At 47.0% G+C, this 15,680-nt stretch overlaps 1 protein-coding gene across 2 annotated transcripts in view; it reads right to left on the minus strand.

The window, feature by feature from the left end:
• The window catches only part of ANXA6 (annexin A6), a 57,453-nt gene that overhangs the window by 1,558 nt on the left and 40,215 nt on the right, over positions 1–15,680 (minus strand). The window contains exons 20-26 of one of the 2 annotated variants that reach the window (XM_004042840.5): positions 15,114–15,193; positions 14,484–14,537; positions 7,975–7,992; positions 7,069–7,162; positions 5,793–5,888; positions 2,588–2,646; positions 911–1,033 (exon numbers count right to left, since the gene is read on the minus strand). In XM_004042840.5, the coding sequence (XP_004042888.1) occupies positions 911–1,033; positions 2,588–2,646; positions 5,793–5,888; positions 7,069–7,162; positions 7,975–7,992; positions 14,484–14,537; positions 15,114–15,193 (524 nt within the window). The remainder of the gene's footprint in view (positions 1–910; positions 1,034–2,587; positions 2,647–5,792; positions 5,889–7,068; positions 7,163–7,974; positions 7,993–14,483; positions 14,538–15,113; positions 15,194–15,680) is intronic. The other variant, XM_019027312.4, reaches the window with a different exon arrangement.

Genomic DNA, 15,680 nt, shown 5'->3' on the forward strand with positions numbered 1-15,680 from the left:
TGCACTCCAGCCTGGGTGACAGAGCAAGACTCCATCTCAAAAACAAACAAACAAACAAACAAACAAAGTCAGATACAAAAGGTCACATATTAGGTGATTCCATTTATATGAAATATTCAGAAAAGGCAAATCTACAGAGACACAAAGTAGCTTGGTGGTTGCCTATGGCTGGGGATGGAACTAGATAAACAGGTATAAGAGAGCTTAGTGGGATGATAGAAGTGTTTGGAAACCAGCTGCATTATGGGAATGGTTGTACAACTCAGTAAATTTACTAAAAACTGTTGAATTGTACCCTTAAAACAGGTGAATTTTATGATATGTAAGTTTTTCATTTGTTTGTTTGTCTGTTTTTGAGATGGAGTCTTGCTCTGTTGCCCAGGCTGGAGTGCAGTGGCGTGATCTCAGCTCACTGCAACCTCTACCTCCTGGGTTCAAGCGATTCTCTTGCCTCAGCCTCCTGAGTAGCTGGGATTACAGGCATGAGCCAACACACCCGGCTAATTTTTGTATTTTTAGTAGAGACAGGGTTTCACTATGTTGGCCAGGCTGGTCTCGAACTCCTGACCTCAAGTGATCCACCTGCCTTGGCCTTCCAACGTGCTGTGATTACAGGTGTGAGCCACCACACCTGCCCATGATATGTAAGTTATACTTCCATAACATTGCTTTTAAAAAAGCAAAAAATGGGCTCTTGTTTTATTTGGAAATCTTTAATTATAAACCTTTGATTCTTTTGGAATTGATTTTGGTATAAACAATGCAATACAGACCCCCTTTCATTTCAATATCCTGGCTGTTCTAAGTGGTAACCCACTGGGAAAAAGTCCATGGGAATAAAGACTTCTAATCTTATATTAGGGATCTGACACTCACCCCCTTCCTGCTAACCTCTAGCCCCTCCCCTTACCTCAATGGCTTGGTGGAGAGACTTGTCATATTTCTCAATGAATTCCCTCCGGATGTTGAGCAGGTCAATCTCACTGCGGGATACCATGATCCTGGTCAGAGTCTTCTCATCTGTGCCAGCACCCTGGTGGAGCCAGGCAGGAGGGAGACACAGGCGGAAGGAGAGATAGAGCCCAGTCAGGCAAGAAAGAGTGGTATCCCATCTGCCTTTGTCCCTTGTTCCTTCCAAAAACAGGGCGGGTGTTCCACCTCTGTCTTCTGCAAACAGTCCTGACCAAAATCCCCCTGTGCCCAGGACTGGCCAGACTGACACGCAAAAAAGACGCGTGTGGGTTGAATAGTGTCCCCACATCCACCTGGAAACTCAGAACATGATGTAATTTGGAAATAAGGTATTTGCGCATGTAATTAGTTAAGATGAAGGCATACTGAATTAGATTGAAGCCGAAACCAATAACCAATATCTTTAGAAGAGGGAGGGCACAGACATACACACAGAAAAGTGACTAGGTGAGGACAGAGGCAGAGACTGGAGTGATGCATTCACAGCCAGGAAACACCAAGGACTTCTGGCAACCACCAGAAGCTAGGAGAGGCAGGGGAGTGCTTCTCCCCCAGAGCCTCCAGGAGGACCCAACCCAGGCGACACCTTGATTTTGGGCTTTTGGCCTCCAGAACTATGAGAGAATAAACTCCTGCTGTCACCCAATTTGTGGAATGTGTTACACCAGCCCTAGGAAACTACCACCGGGCCCAAGGAGCAGGCACAGGGTGTGGAATGTGTGGGCAGCCAGAGCTGCCTCTGCCCCCAGGGAGCGACAAGCACCAGCCCAGGAGTCAGAGCTAGGTTCGAGTCCCAGCTCTGCCTCTTAGGAGCTATGTAAATGTGGGCAACGTTTTACCCTACCTAGGCCTGAGTTTCCTCCTCTATCAAATGAGGATGCTACCACAGTTTCACAGGACTGCCATGAGGGTCAGCTGTGGTCAGAGAGATGAAGCCCTTGGCACAGGCTTGACACATAGTGAGTGCTCAATGAACGGCTGTCACATTTGGAGACTGTAGGGTGAGGGTCTCAGGTTCCTTCCTACCCTCCCACCTGCCCAGGCTGTCTGCAGTTGAGACTCCAGTGGCTGAGAGGGTGGCCAGTGTGGCTTGGGCTCTCCCGGAAGGGCAGGCCTAGACTCAGAGGGGAGCGCTTGTGACCTTTGATGACTATTTGTCATAGGAGACCCTGTGTCACCTGATAGATTGTGAGCTCTGAGAGGGCAGAGACTGTGTCCTACCCAGCCCTGTGTGCCTCCAGAGCACATTTCTCAACCTTGGCAATTGGGGCTGGATAATTCTTTGTTGCGCAAGCTTATCCTTTGCACTGAGGTTGTTTAACAGCATCCCTGTTCTCTCCCCACCAGATGCCGGTAGCAACAATCTCCAAGTTGTGATGACCAAAAATGTGTCTGGGTATTGCCAAATATCCTCTGGTAGGGGGGAAGGCGGGGGAAATCACCCCCAACTGGGAAATACCATCCTAGAGCCAGACAAGGGCAGATGCTAATAAATGTCAAATGGGAAGAAACAGCTGCCAGGAATCCTGATCTGGGGGATGGTGCACATCTGTTTGTTTGTGTGTGTATGTAAGTCAGTGCTTGAAGGGAAAGGAGCGCCAGCACATTTTCTTACCTTCATGGATTTGTAAAGTTTGTCAGCAAAGAAGAGAGGCTTGTTCTTGACACTTTGAACTGGTAGGAAGAGCAGAGAGATGCGGGGAACGTGGTCAGAGGCTGTGAACCCAGACTCTGGACTGGCCTCCCCCATCTCCCCACCTCGTCTATCCCTGCATGGGTCTGTAGATCATTGTCAACCCCAGGGTCATGCTCAGATGACACCTTTGCTCCCCTTCCCCATGCTTCCTCCTCTGGCCCATCCTTAGGCCTGGCTCTCAATTGGTTGCAACTCTCTTCCTTCTAAGGTGCTTACAGCTAACCAAGGTCAGGAGAGGATTCAAAGGTAATTAACTCCTCATGAACCCAAGGCACGGGGCCTCAAACTTTTAAATGCCTTGGAATCACCCAAGAAGCTTGTTTAAAACTCAGGGTTTAGGCTCCACCCTAAAGACTCAGATTTTGGAAAGATTTTGAGCAGTGGTTCTCAAAGTGTGGTTTCCAGACCAACAACATTAGCATCACTTGAAAACCTGGAAGAAAGGCAGATTCTCCTGCCTCAGATTCCAGATTCCAGAGATGCTGAATCTGAAACTCTGGAGGTGAGTGACCAGCTTGTCCTAGTTTGCCTGGGACACTCCAGGTTTTATTAGGTTGGTGCCAAAGTAATTGCAATTTTTGCCATCACTTTCAGTGGCAAAACTGCAATGACTTTTGCACCAACCTAACGCACTGAAAGCCTTGCCCAAATCAGGATGGTTGGCCACCCTACTCTGGTGCAGCCTAATGCTTGAGAGTTACTGATTTAGAGAAATACTGCTCCAAAGAATGACTGTCCGTTGGTAAAATTTAAGGGACCATGCAAATCCCTGGGGCTGAGTGTTTCCCCAGGGCCTGAACAATCTTGCAGGATTGGCAGCCCCTGCTCCCTACCCTGGCTGCAGATAATGCCTGCCTGGTTTCACCAACCCCGCCCTTTCTCAAAGCCTAGGGTTCTCTAGCCCTTCACAGCTGCTTGACTGCAAGGCTCCAAAGCCCACGCACAGGTGTCTCAGACAGCTTAAAAAGGAGGAACCAGACACCAGTACTATAGCTGGAATGACTCTGGATATAATGAGAACAGACGGCAAGAGGCTGGAGTTGCGTACCCCAGTGGCAGAGTCAAGCAAGACTCCTCTGCAACAGGCTCAGGAACCCCGTGGGAAAGATCACATCACACACCTCCTGTCTCCAGCTCCTTACATATCTCCCTACTACCTCCCAAACAAATCCCAAGCTCCTTGGCTTGAATGTCAAAGCTCCTTGCCTTCTTTGCAACCTCATGGCCCTTGCTCCCCCATTCCCAGAACAAACTGCAAATTCCTGTGTCTCTCTGTCCTTCCTGGATAGATGCATTTCCTATCTGCCCTTCACTACATTATCTCTCTAAATCAAATCCCATCCTTCAAGGCTGTACTTGATGTCCATGTCCCCAGTCATGACATCACCTCCAGGAAGCCTTCCCTGACTTCAGACCTAGGGCTTTATCAGTCTGGCTAAGAAGCACGCTGGGCAGAAACTTCTCTCCTCTGTAACCAACCCCACAAGCCTTCCTAAGAACTGAGCCTGTCCATCTGTCACAGGGGACCCCGATGCCTGCCACTGGATGGAGGAGTGTGAAATGGTGTGTTGTGGTGTGTGTTTGCATGTGTATACCTGTTCAAAGTGGGAGGAGAAAGGGAAGAGGGAAATACACGAGGAGGGTAGGAATCTGAAAGTGTCTCCAAAGGCTAATTATTCTGGTGTTAAGAACATGAGCTTTGGAGGTAGGCAGCCTGTGGTTTGAGTCCTGGTTCTACTGCTATAAGCCTCTCTGAACTCAGTGTCCTCTTTTGTAAAATAAGCTGGTTAAGAGCACCTGATGAGAATGTAACTAAACCTGCGTGCAACTAACTTTGCACAGGGCTTGGTGGGAAACAACAATACAAATACAAACTAACCCTTGTCCAGTGAGTATTACATGCCAAGAGGCACCGTTCCAAGTGCTTTACATATAATTAACTAATTTCAGCCTTACAAAATCCACCCTATGGGCTGGGCACTGTTGTTATCTCCACTTTACAAAGGAGGAAATTGAGACACAGAGGTTTTGTGACCTGCCCAAGGACATATAGTGAGTAAGTGGCAGAGCAGGGATTCAACCTGGATTCCATGCTTTTATTCACTGGGCTATCCCGCCTCCTTGATATTGCTCCTGGGTGGTAAAGGCCCATCACACACTAAACAACACCCCTACCACCACCTCTACTTCACCCAAATCTAACACATCTTTTCCCCACATTTTAGTGTCTCTGAAATCAAGATGTGTTTTATAATTGATGGCAATTATGTGAAAATCTTCCACGGACACCTCTTGGTAAGATTTTTTAAAAGTGCATTGATGCAATGTGTTTTATAGTAAATGAAACAAGATACCACTAATGATGAATATTAATGAGAATAACTTCAGCCCTAACCCATATCCACTCATCCATATTTATACACGGTGGAATTAAGATCCAAAAGGGAAAAACCTTTTCAAAGTCAAGAGCTCAAATTATATAAGCGTAACCAAAAAGCCAGGTACTGAGAGGAGACGAGGGTCTGTGTGTGTGTCATCTGCATCTAGTGTGTATGTGTCTTGTATGTGTGTGCATGTGTGCTGCGTATATGTGGTGTGCATGGGTCATGTGTGCATAGTGTGCAAGTGGTGTGTGTGTAGGTGTAGTGTCTTGTGGGGGTGTAGCATGTATGTGTATATATAATGTGTTCTGTGTGTGATGTGTGTATGTGTGGTGTGCACCTGTCACATGCATATGTAACGTGTTTTATGTATGAGTGTGTGTCACATGTGAGAATGTGTGTGTATAGTATGTGTCTTGTATATGTTAGGTGTGTGTGTCAAGTGTGTGTGTGGTGTGTGTGTACACACCCTAGTTGTGCAGGACAGCATGCCCCCTCCCCTGCCTGCCCCAGTCTTCCTGGTCCTTCCCCAGCGACAGTTATTTTCTCACCCTCTCCTGCAGCCTGGAACAGACCTCATGACATTCCTGCACAATCACACATTTGGCAGCACCCCTGGAGGCGAACTGTGACAGTGTTCACTTTCCAGTAGTAGCTTCGGAGGCCGCCAAGGTTCTATTCTTCCAGAGAATCTGTTCAAGTTCCCAGTGCCCCCAGCCCTTCCCTTAGTCCCTGCCAGTTACCAATGGCCACAAATGCGTCCCTGACATCCCCAGACATCTCCTTCTTGATGGTGTGCTCCACGTCATAGTTGGTCATCTTGATGAACTCCTGGAAGACTGGCCACAAGAGAAGCCCCAGAGGTGGGGGTGAGCTTCAGTGCAGGAGGAGGAGGACCCCTCCTCAGCCCCACCCAGTGCCTCCCACAGGCTATGCCTGAGAAAGTGGAAGGGCAGCAGATACGGCCACAGCCCAGGCCTAAATGCATTGGGCAAGATCATCCTGATAGAGAAGCTCTGACATCAAGGCTGAAGTGGGCTCAGAGCCAGATCTGTCCCACGTTAGTCCCCGTGCCTGGCCAATGGCCTTAGAACCTCGGCCAAGTTCTGGGAACCCAGGCTGGGGTAGTAAAAGGAGCACGGGTCCTAGTCATGCTTCTGCCCCAGCTCACTGAGGGACCTTGGGTGATCCCTCTCCTTTCTGGGCCTCCTCTTCCTCCTGTGTCCACTTGGGATAAAGACACAATGATAACACTCAGGAAACACTCACTGAGTCAGGCATTGCGCCAGTGCTTTATGTGTGTTATGTTTTTTGTATCTTCACAACAATCATCTGAGGTAGAGCTAAAACCCTGATTCCTACGTAAGAGAGCTCAGGCGCAGAGATTCGGTGACTTGCCTGAGGTCACATGGCTGTTAAGTGGGGGATTCAAATCAAGGCGGTCCAGTGCCCAAGTCCATTCTTTAGCCACTATGCTAAAGCACCTTAAATACTGAGAAGTGCCAGACAAATGCATGTTAAAATGTAAATGTCTCAGTGCAGGACACTTCATGATTACCGAGTGCCAGGGCCACTGCATAGAGGTGTGCCCTGAGCATGTGGCAGCCTGTGGTTCAAAGATGTCTATGTGGGTCTTGTGCCACCACCACCTCTCGCTGCCTTGCTCCTGGCAGGCATCGCCAGTGAATCATGACGCGGGACCCCAGAATCCTTCTTAACACAGCACTCTAGGCAGCTACTACCAATCAGAGTTGGCCTTTGAGGTGAAATCCAGTTGCTATACCTAATCCCGGGCATCCCACCTGCTTCCCTAAGGAGGAGAAAGAAGGTGAGGTATAAGTGGTAGAGCCAGGACTAGAACCCAGGGCTCCAGAGTCGCCGTCACCCATGACACGCTACTGCTGGGTTAAGGAGGAGGTGGGTGGGCAACGGGCTCCTCTTGCCACAGAGAGCTGAGAGGCTCTCATCAGATTCTGGGATCTTCCTGCTGAGCTGGGAAGGGAGGAGGTCAGGCCTCACCTCTCCGGAGGTGCGGATAGCTCCGGGTACACAGGATCGTCATGAAACGTGTCTCCAAGGAAGTTTTGTCTCCACTGGGTGTGTCTGCTATTTCCTGCAGAGCCCCAGTTGGAGCAAGGATTTGGGAGGGGAGACATGAGAAAGCCTTGGTTATTATTCACTTTCATGTCTTTGCCTGGGCTGAGGGCAGTCAGAAGCTGGGCTCACCCAGCCATCCAAGGGGGCCAAGACTGGTCCCCTCTTCCTTCCTCAAGCACAGTGGCTTCTATACTCCCCTCTCCAGTTCACAAGGACCCTGTGAACTGACAAAGATGGCCTTAGCACTGGGTACTTCCATCCTAGCCTCAGGACCGTGGGGCCGGGGCTCCTAGGAGGACCCACATAGACTCTGAGCATAGCAACTGGGAGTTCCCCTTCCATCCCTCAACCTTTCTGCAAGCCCCTCTGGGAAGTGTGTATGGGGTCATATGCAGAGAAGATGGCCTGGCCAGTGTTTCCCCAAGCGGGGTCAAGGGCAAACACACCCGATCACACTGCATATTAGTGTTTCCATGTTGTCTTCTAGCTAGCTACTAGTTCTATTTATACTGATAGTAAATTCCCCTTAACTCATTTTGGGTTTAAAAGTGAGTCGATTTAAAGATCAGTATTAATAGCTGGTGGTTACACAGCACAAATCATGCCAGAGATGATTAGCTGAAGTTTGGGAAACACTTGCCTGGCCTATCTTTTACCAAGCGGGGCCCTGAAGGGGAGAGAGAGAAGCCGCACAGCAAGCTCCCAAATCACTGCTCGATACTGCCCCGCTCGGCCCAGTAAAGGTGGTCGATACTGCCCCGCTCGGCCCAGTAAAGGTGGACTTTACTCAGAGGCCGTTAAAACCCAAATGAAGAACAGGACACTCACCAAGATCTCAGCAGCCACCTGAGAGCAGGGAGGGGAGAGAGGAGGGAGAGAAGGGAGGCAAGAGTCAGAGGAGGTTGGGGAGGCTGGTGCTGGGGCCCTGGGGTGCAGGGTGAGGGGCCTGGCTGGGAGTGGGAGAGGTCCCAAGAGACCTGAGAGAACCCGGGATGTGAAAGGAAGGGGGATAGGGACAAGATAAAAATACCTTCCTATGACCTTTTGGGCTGGAGCTCAGAATGCGGATAGGCCTGGCAATAACTAAAAACGTGTTCACTTGAAGGGTAAGAGAAAGACACAGAAATGGGGAACTCTGCCCTTCGCACCCCAAAACCCAGAGCAGATTCCAGGCCTGTTTCTTTGTCTGACAGTGGCAATAATCCCTGCCACTTCCTTACAGAACCACTGAGATGTAAATGTGAGCAGTGCAAAGTTCTCTGCACCCTTTAGCATATTCACAGTTCCAAGGCAAGAGACGTGTAATTTTAGCCTTCATGTTACAGACAGGAAAGACTGGCCAGCTGAGGCCTTAAGGGGAGCTGATCTGCCTGGGGGCACACAGCAAACAGTGATGGGAAAGTCATTTTACAAGGGTTACTTTTAATCACTGCACTATGCAGAACGCAAAATTCTGTGGTTAGGACACTATTTTGTTAGGCAAATAGCTGTGACTTAGAGAGCCTGGGAACAAAATACCCAGGCTCGTGTACCTAGGCTGCGTATTGCTTTCGCCGTTCCCCCAGAAACTCTGCTGACTTTATTCTATTGGATAGGCTGAACTCTTTATAAACTTCACAATAGCCTATACTCTGGAAACCTTCCTCTTCTTTTCATTGCATAATTGGCAATGTCCGTTAAAAGTTAAAAGGCATATGCCATTTGATCAAGCAATTATATTGCTAGGAATTTGCCCTATAGATATACTGGCAAAAGCCTTCCACGATAGAATACAAGACTGTTCACTGCAGCATTCTTTTTTCTTTTTGGAGACAGGGTCTTGATCTGTTGCCCAGGCTGGAGTACATTGGCACAATCTCGGCTCACTGCAACCTTGACCTCCTGGGCTCAAGCGATTCTCCTGCCTCAGCCTCCTGAGTAGCTGGGACTACAGGTGTGTGCCACCACATCCAGCTAATTTTTTTATTTTTTGTAGAGAAGGGGTCTCACTTTGTTGTCCAGTCTAGCCTCAAGCAATCCTCCTGCCTTGGCCTCCCAAAGAGTGCAGTGGTGCGATCTCAGCTCACTGCACCCTCCGCCTCCCAGGTTCAAGCGATTCTTCTGCCTCAGCCTCCTGAGTAGCTGGGATTACAGGTGCATGCCACCAGCCCAGTTATTTTTTTTTTTTTTTTTTTTTTTTGTATTTTTAGTAGAGATGGGGTATTGCCATGGTGGCCAGGCTGGTCTCGAACTCCTGACCTTAGGTAATCCACCCACCTCAGCCTCCCAAAGTGCTGGGATTACAGGCAATGCACCTGGTCAGCATTTTTCGTACTAGAGAAAAACTGTACACCATCCTGAGATTGACTTGTTAAACAGGCTATGACTTATCCAATCAATGGAAACAATCCATGCAGTTTTTACAAAGGATAAGATTATCTACAATGCTGATAAGGAGAGTTTCCATTTAAATTAAGTAAAGAAGTAAAGTATAACATATTTTTGTGTAATATAGTGTTTCTTTTATCTAGATTCAAAAAAAAATAGACACTCACTTTCTCATACTTCCTGGGAAGTACTTAAGAAACTGTTGAGACACCTTTGAGGAGAGGGACTATGAGGGAAAGCTTTCGCATTTTTTTTTTATTCTTCCTGAAAATTTCTTAAAGATGCAAATATATTATTTCATTTTAAATTTAAATGTTAAATAAGAATTATCAAGGCTACTAGGATTATGGGCTGCTTCTGGTTTTTAAAATATTTTTCTGTATTAAAAACAACCTATGCCAGGCACAGTAGCTCACACCTGTAATCCCAGGACATTGGGAAGCCAAGGTGGGAGGATCACTTGAGCCTATGAGTTTGAGACCAGCCGGGATAACATGGAGAAACCCTACTCTACCAAAAAATTAGCTGAGCATGGTGGCGCACGCCGTTAATCCCAGCTACTTGGGGGGCTGAAGTGGGAGGATTGCTTGGGCCTAGAAGGTGGAGGTTGCAGTGAGCCAAGATCGTGCCACTGCACTCCAACCTGGGTCTCAACCCTATCCCAAACATCACAAAACAAAAACCTAGTTGAACCCTGAGGACATCATACTAGGTAAAGAAAGCCAGTCATAAAAGCATAAATACTGTATAATTTCACTTACATGAAGTCCCCAGTCAAATTCACAGACATAGAAAGAATGGTGGTTGCCAGGGGCTGGGGGAAGGGAGAATGGGGAGTGACTGTTGAATGGGTCCAGAGTTTTGCTTTTGCATGACGAAAACAGTTTTGGAGGTGGCTGGTGGTGACAGCTGCCCAACAATGTGAATGTACTTAATGCCACTGAACTGTATACTTTAAAATGATTGGCCAGGCATGATGGCTCACGCCTGTAATCTCAGCACTTTGGGAGGCTGAGGCAGGTTGATCACCTGAGGTCAGGAGTTTGAGACCAGTCTGGCCAACATGGTGAAACCCTGTCTCTACTAAAAATACAAAAAATTAGCCGGGTGTGGTGGCAGGTGCCTGTAATCCCAGCTACTCAGGAGGGTGAGGCAGGAGAATCGCTTGAATCCGGGAGGTGGAGGTTGAAGTGAGCCAAATTGCAACACTGCACTCCAGCCTGGGCAACAAGAGGAAAACTCCATCTCAAAATAAATAAATATATAAAATGATTAATATGGTAAAGTTTATATGTATTTTATCAAAAATTTGTAAAAACTTATGCTAAATAAAACAGTATCATTTTTAAAAAGAGAGAGAGAGGGACATGTTTAAAAAATTTAACAGAAAAGAATCCAAAGTCCCAATTGTTCTCACTTACGCAGGTCAGAGAACCCTAGACATACTCGGTTTTTCAAAGCATCTTTAAGATAATAATATCTGTAATGTAAAAAAAAAAGTGGTGGGACACTAAATTAATATTCACCACAAAAGCTTGTTCTTATTAGCCTAGCTACTTCATGCAAAAATTAATCTGGACAGTTCCTCAAATGATTAAACTTAGAGTTCTCATATGACCCAGCAATTCTATCTAAGAGAAATGAAAACATATGTGCACACAAAAACTTGTACACAAATGTTTAGAGCAGCATTAGTCATAATAGCCAAAAGGTGGAAATAACCCAAATGTCCATCAGCTGATGAATGGATAATAGAATATTATTTGGCAATGAAAAGGGAGTACCAACATGCTACAACACGGATGACCCTTGAAAACACTGTTAAGTGTTTAACATAGTGTTTAAGTTAGTGTTTTCTTAAGTGAAGAAGCCAGTCCAAAAGGCCACGTATTAATATCACTGTATTGACATGAAGTGTTTGGAAGAGGCACATCTGGAGAGACAGAAAGTAGATTAGTGGTTGCTTAGGGCTGGGGGGTTAGTAGGATATGAGGAGTCACAGCTAATGTGTATGGAGTTTCTTTTGGGGGTGAAAAAATGTTCTAAAATTGATTGTAGTGATGGTTGCATTAAGTCTGTGAAGATATTAAAAACCACCAAATTGTACACTTTAAATGGGTCAATAGTGTGGTAAATGAATTCTATTTCAAGAAAGCTGTTATATTTTTAAAAGCCTGGGCCAGGCATGGTGGCTCACGCCTGTAATCCTAGCACTTTGGGAGGCTGAGGCGGGCGGATCACTTGAGGTCAGGAGTTCATAACCAGCCTGGCCAACATGATGAAATCCTGTCTCTACTAAAAATACAAAAAAATTAGCTGGGCATGGTGTTGGGAGCTTGTAATCCCAGCTACTTGGGAGTCTGAGGCAGGAGAATTGCTAGAACCCAGGAGGCAGACGTTGCAGTGAGCCAAGATTGCGCCACCGCACTCCAGCCTGGGCAACAGAGCGAGACTCTGTCTAAAAAAAAAAAAAAAAAAAAAAAAAAAAAGTCTGAGTATTGATTATCTAAAAATGACCACAATCCTTCATTTCATGGTGGGTCTATAATAATTATTTCTAATTTATTGCTCTAATTGGACAACAGAGTGAAAGGAGAAGCAATTAACAATCACTGTGGGGCCACAGTTGGAAACTGGACATATGTTCAACTGGTTAATAACAGTCCCAGACTTCTAAGAGCTTGAGGGTGTTCTAGACATCCAGAGTGAGAGACCGCCAGGGAGGCCATGTAAAACAGGCAAATACAAACTGCCAAGTACTCATGTGCGTTATCTAAGGGGGAGCTTGACTCGGCCCTATCAAATGCCCTTAATTTTTATATACATTTTGCTCCCACATTTCCATTTCATCTCTGGAAATTCATTCTAATGAATAATTCATGAATGTGATAAAAGAGTTTGCTACTAGGAAGAAGGCTGGTTAAATAACATGGTAGATTCAGATATGGAAGAGTATATAGCCATTAAATGATATCGTTGATTTAAAAATGCAACGATATTCACATAGTATTAATTTTTAACTGTCAGAAATAAAGAATCCACTTTTATATATACATAGAGAAGCAACTAGAATAATGTATGCCACAATACTGACAATGCTTATTACTATTAGGTTATGGAGTCTTTTTTGGCTTCTCCTTATTTTCTAGTTTCTATAAAAGAATGTACTGCTAGTTATAAGAAAATGAGCTTGGGTCTAGCATCCTAAATCTGGAGAAGCAGCCGAGTTGGGCAGGGATCTGGCTCAAGGGTCCCTTAGCTATTTCCACCCGGGTTCTCTCTCTCCACTTCTCTCCTTTTGCGAAGCAGCTGTCAGCAAGGCCCACCACTGCCCCCTGCTAGCGGCAATTGGAAGCACAGCCTCATTGGCAAACCAGGCACCAGGCAGAAGCATTCCCTGGAAGATCAATTCAGGGTTGGAGGATGGATTTGGGGTGAGAGCTGAGATTTTTAAAAAACTCTCAGCAGCACACGAGGCTGTTCACAGTAATACTTAATAAACGTCTGTTGAATGAGTGAATGAAATGTGGCCTCAGCAAGCCACCCTAGTGTCTGGCTGGGTTCTCAGCCTAACCCCCATCCATGTGCCCACAATGTAGCTGAAATGCCATACATTTAAATGTAACCCTGCAGCTTTTGACAACCATATTCCAAAGCAAGGGTTGGACAACTGGACAACAACAGCTATTTGATGTGGAAGCTGCAGGGGACCTTAACTCTACTGGGTCTTGGAAGATATTACTGTAAATGGAATTAAGCATAGACTCTGGCATCAGGCAAGCCTGAGTTCAAATAAAACCACCACCACTTAGAAACTCTTTCATTGAAGAGGTTAAGGAGCTTCATTTTCCTCTAGTAAAAAGGGGGAATATAAAAATGTATAGAATAATCTCGGCATCGTTCTCAATATATAGTATGCATTCTAATAATTATAATTACAGTTCTATAACTGTCAGGTTCCAGCTAAAGATTTTTCTAGCTCAGATGCTGTTGTAGCAAACCACACTTCTGTTATGGGACCTGGGAACAGAAAAGTTGGTTCCCTGACTCTCAATCCATCAGTGCTCTTTTCAACTCACCAACTATAAAATAAGGGGGCTGGATGTCTATAAAAGTCTGTGGTGTCTGTGCCCCACATCCCTGGACACAGCTTTTGGGGGCAGGAAAATGAGGCAGTCAGAAGAGATGGAGACATGGACCTGGGTCAGGCTACTGGGTGCTGGGATCAAGGTGCAGGTCAGTGGGGGACAATGCACTGGCCTCAGTAGGGACTGCCCAGCCACAGAACCCTCAGGGAAAATGAATTTGGGGTTGTCCAACCTCCAGAAGAAGCCATTTCCAGACCTCAAGCTCACTAGGCTAAGGAGCAGGGCTGAGGCAGAGCAGCCAAGAGACTCCTAGAGAACCCTTTTCCCTGCTATTCATTCAACAAATATTTATTGAGCACTGATCATGTGTTACTTTGGATATATCAGTGAACAAAATGAAGATTCCAGCCCTTGAGGAACTTACTTTCTAGGCTCGTCCCAGGACGCTCCCTCCAATCTCGGTCCCATTTTACAGATAATAAACCGAGGCCTTTAGCACTCAGGCCCTCTTCTCAGCAAGTTCCCAGACCAGCTCTCTAGGGGTCAATTCTACTGGGGCCACTGATTTGCTGTGTGACTTTCAGAAGTCATTTGCCCTTTCTGGACCTCCATTTTCCCACTGTAACATGAGGGCTTTGACCTGGGTGATCTGCAGGTCCCTGCCAGCTCTGAGGGTCCTGCTATTCACCTAGGAAATGCCAGTAATACCAGCACCACACTTCTAAACCTCATTTCTACAGTCTAAGTAACAACCAATCAAACCAACCACGCCCCTGCCAGGAGCCTTCACTCACAGACAGGGCCTGGCGTAGACACGCATAAGCTGGACCTACATCTCAGGGACACCCGGCAGAGGTGACTGGGGTGGGCTGGGGGTCTTACCTGGGCATCTTCCCGTGCCTGGTCCAGGTTTTCTCCTCCCTCCTCACGATTCCCCTGCAGCAGGAGCAGCAAGAAAATTCAGTCCCCAAACATCGACCCATCTCCATCTCTGTACCACCACACACCCTGCTCATTTTCACCTCTCTGAATACTCTTCCTCTTCAGTTACACAGGGACAAAAATCCTGCCTCTATAAGGTAGGCTGTTGTGGTCATTAACTGAGAATGTGTGCAAGGCACTTAGCACCAATGCCTGACACACAGCAAGCTCTTGGTAACTGTCAATGAGAGTCTGCCATTTCGGTTATGGGAATTCAAGAGATGGTGACAGAAGCTCCCAGGTAACAACACAGGAGAGGGTCACCCATATGGCTTTGTCCTGTGAGCTGGGGGCCCAAAAAGCCAGGACAAGGGCCACCAGGGAGGACTGTCTGGAGAAGGTGGTACCATGCCAACTTTGACAAGTGAACAACAGGGGTAGGCGGTGGGACTCTAAGGAGGCAAGTGGGGAGACACCCCCTCTCCATCAGGAGTGCACTTCTAACTCCCCTGTGCCCTCCACTCAGTAAACCTTCCCTTCCTCCCAGGCCTCCGATGGGCAAGCCGACCTGGGGCCCATGAATTCACTCACCGTGGCCAGAGAGACGAGGATCCTCCTGAAGTGGCCAGATGTGTCTGAGCTCAGAGCATCCTCCAGGGACTTGTGATAGTCTGAGGCAGAGAAAGGGGGTGTGGGTAGCTGCTGGCCAAGAAGGATTTGGTTGCGGGGAGGGAGGTCCAGGAAACTCAGGCTTGAGCCAGGGCAGTATTGGCAGGGGAGGTGGGGATGAAAGGGTTTGTAACTGGCTCATGGGGGCATCCAGCCATCCTCCTGCTGATTTTGTAAGACAATGGGCATTCCCATCAACCCATCACCTCCCCTCCATCACCCTCAGCTCTGTCCCGGTTGAGGTCCCATTGCATCTCGCCTTTAATATTTAACAGCCTCTTAAGTCACCTCCCTGTTGTCATTCTATCTTCTACCTTCCCTCCTGCATGGCAGTTGCTAAACCCGAAAGCAGAGCTCTGACTATGTCACTCCTGTACTCAAAAATTCTGCCATTTTTAAGCTGCTTATAACATAAAAAATGTAAACTTTTTTTTTTTTTTCAAGACAGGGTCTCACTGGGTCACCCAGGCTGGAGTGCAGTTGGCATGA

This window comes from Gorilla gorilla, chromosome 4 (assembly GCF_029281585.2).
Source record: "Gorilla gorilla gorilla isolate KB3781 chromosome 4, NHGRI_mGorGor1-v2.1_pri, whole genome shotgun sequence".
Taxonomy (NCBI): domain Eukaryota; kingdom Metazoa; phylum Chordata; class Mammalia; order Primates; family Hominidae; genus Gorilla; species Gorilla gorilla.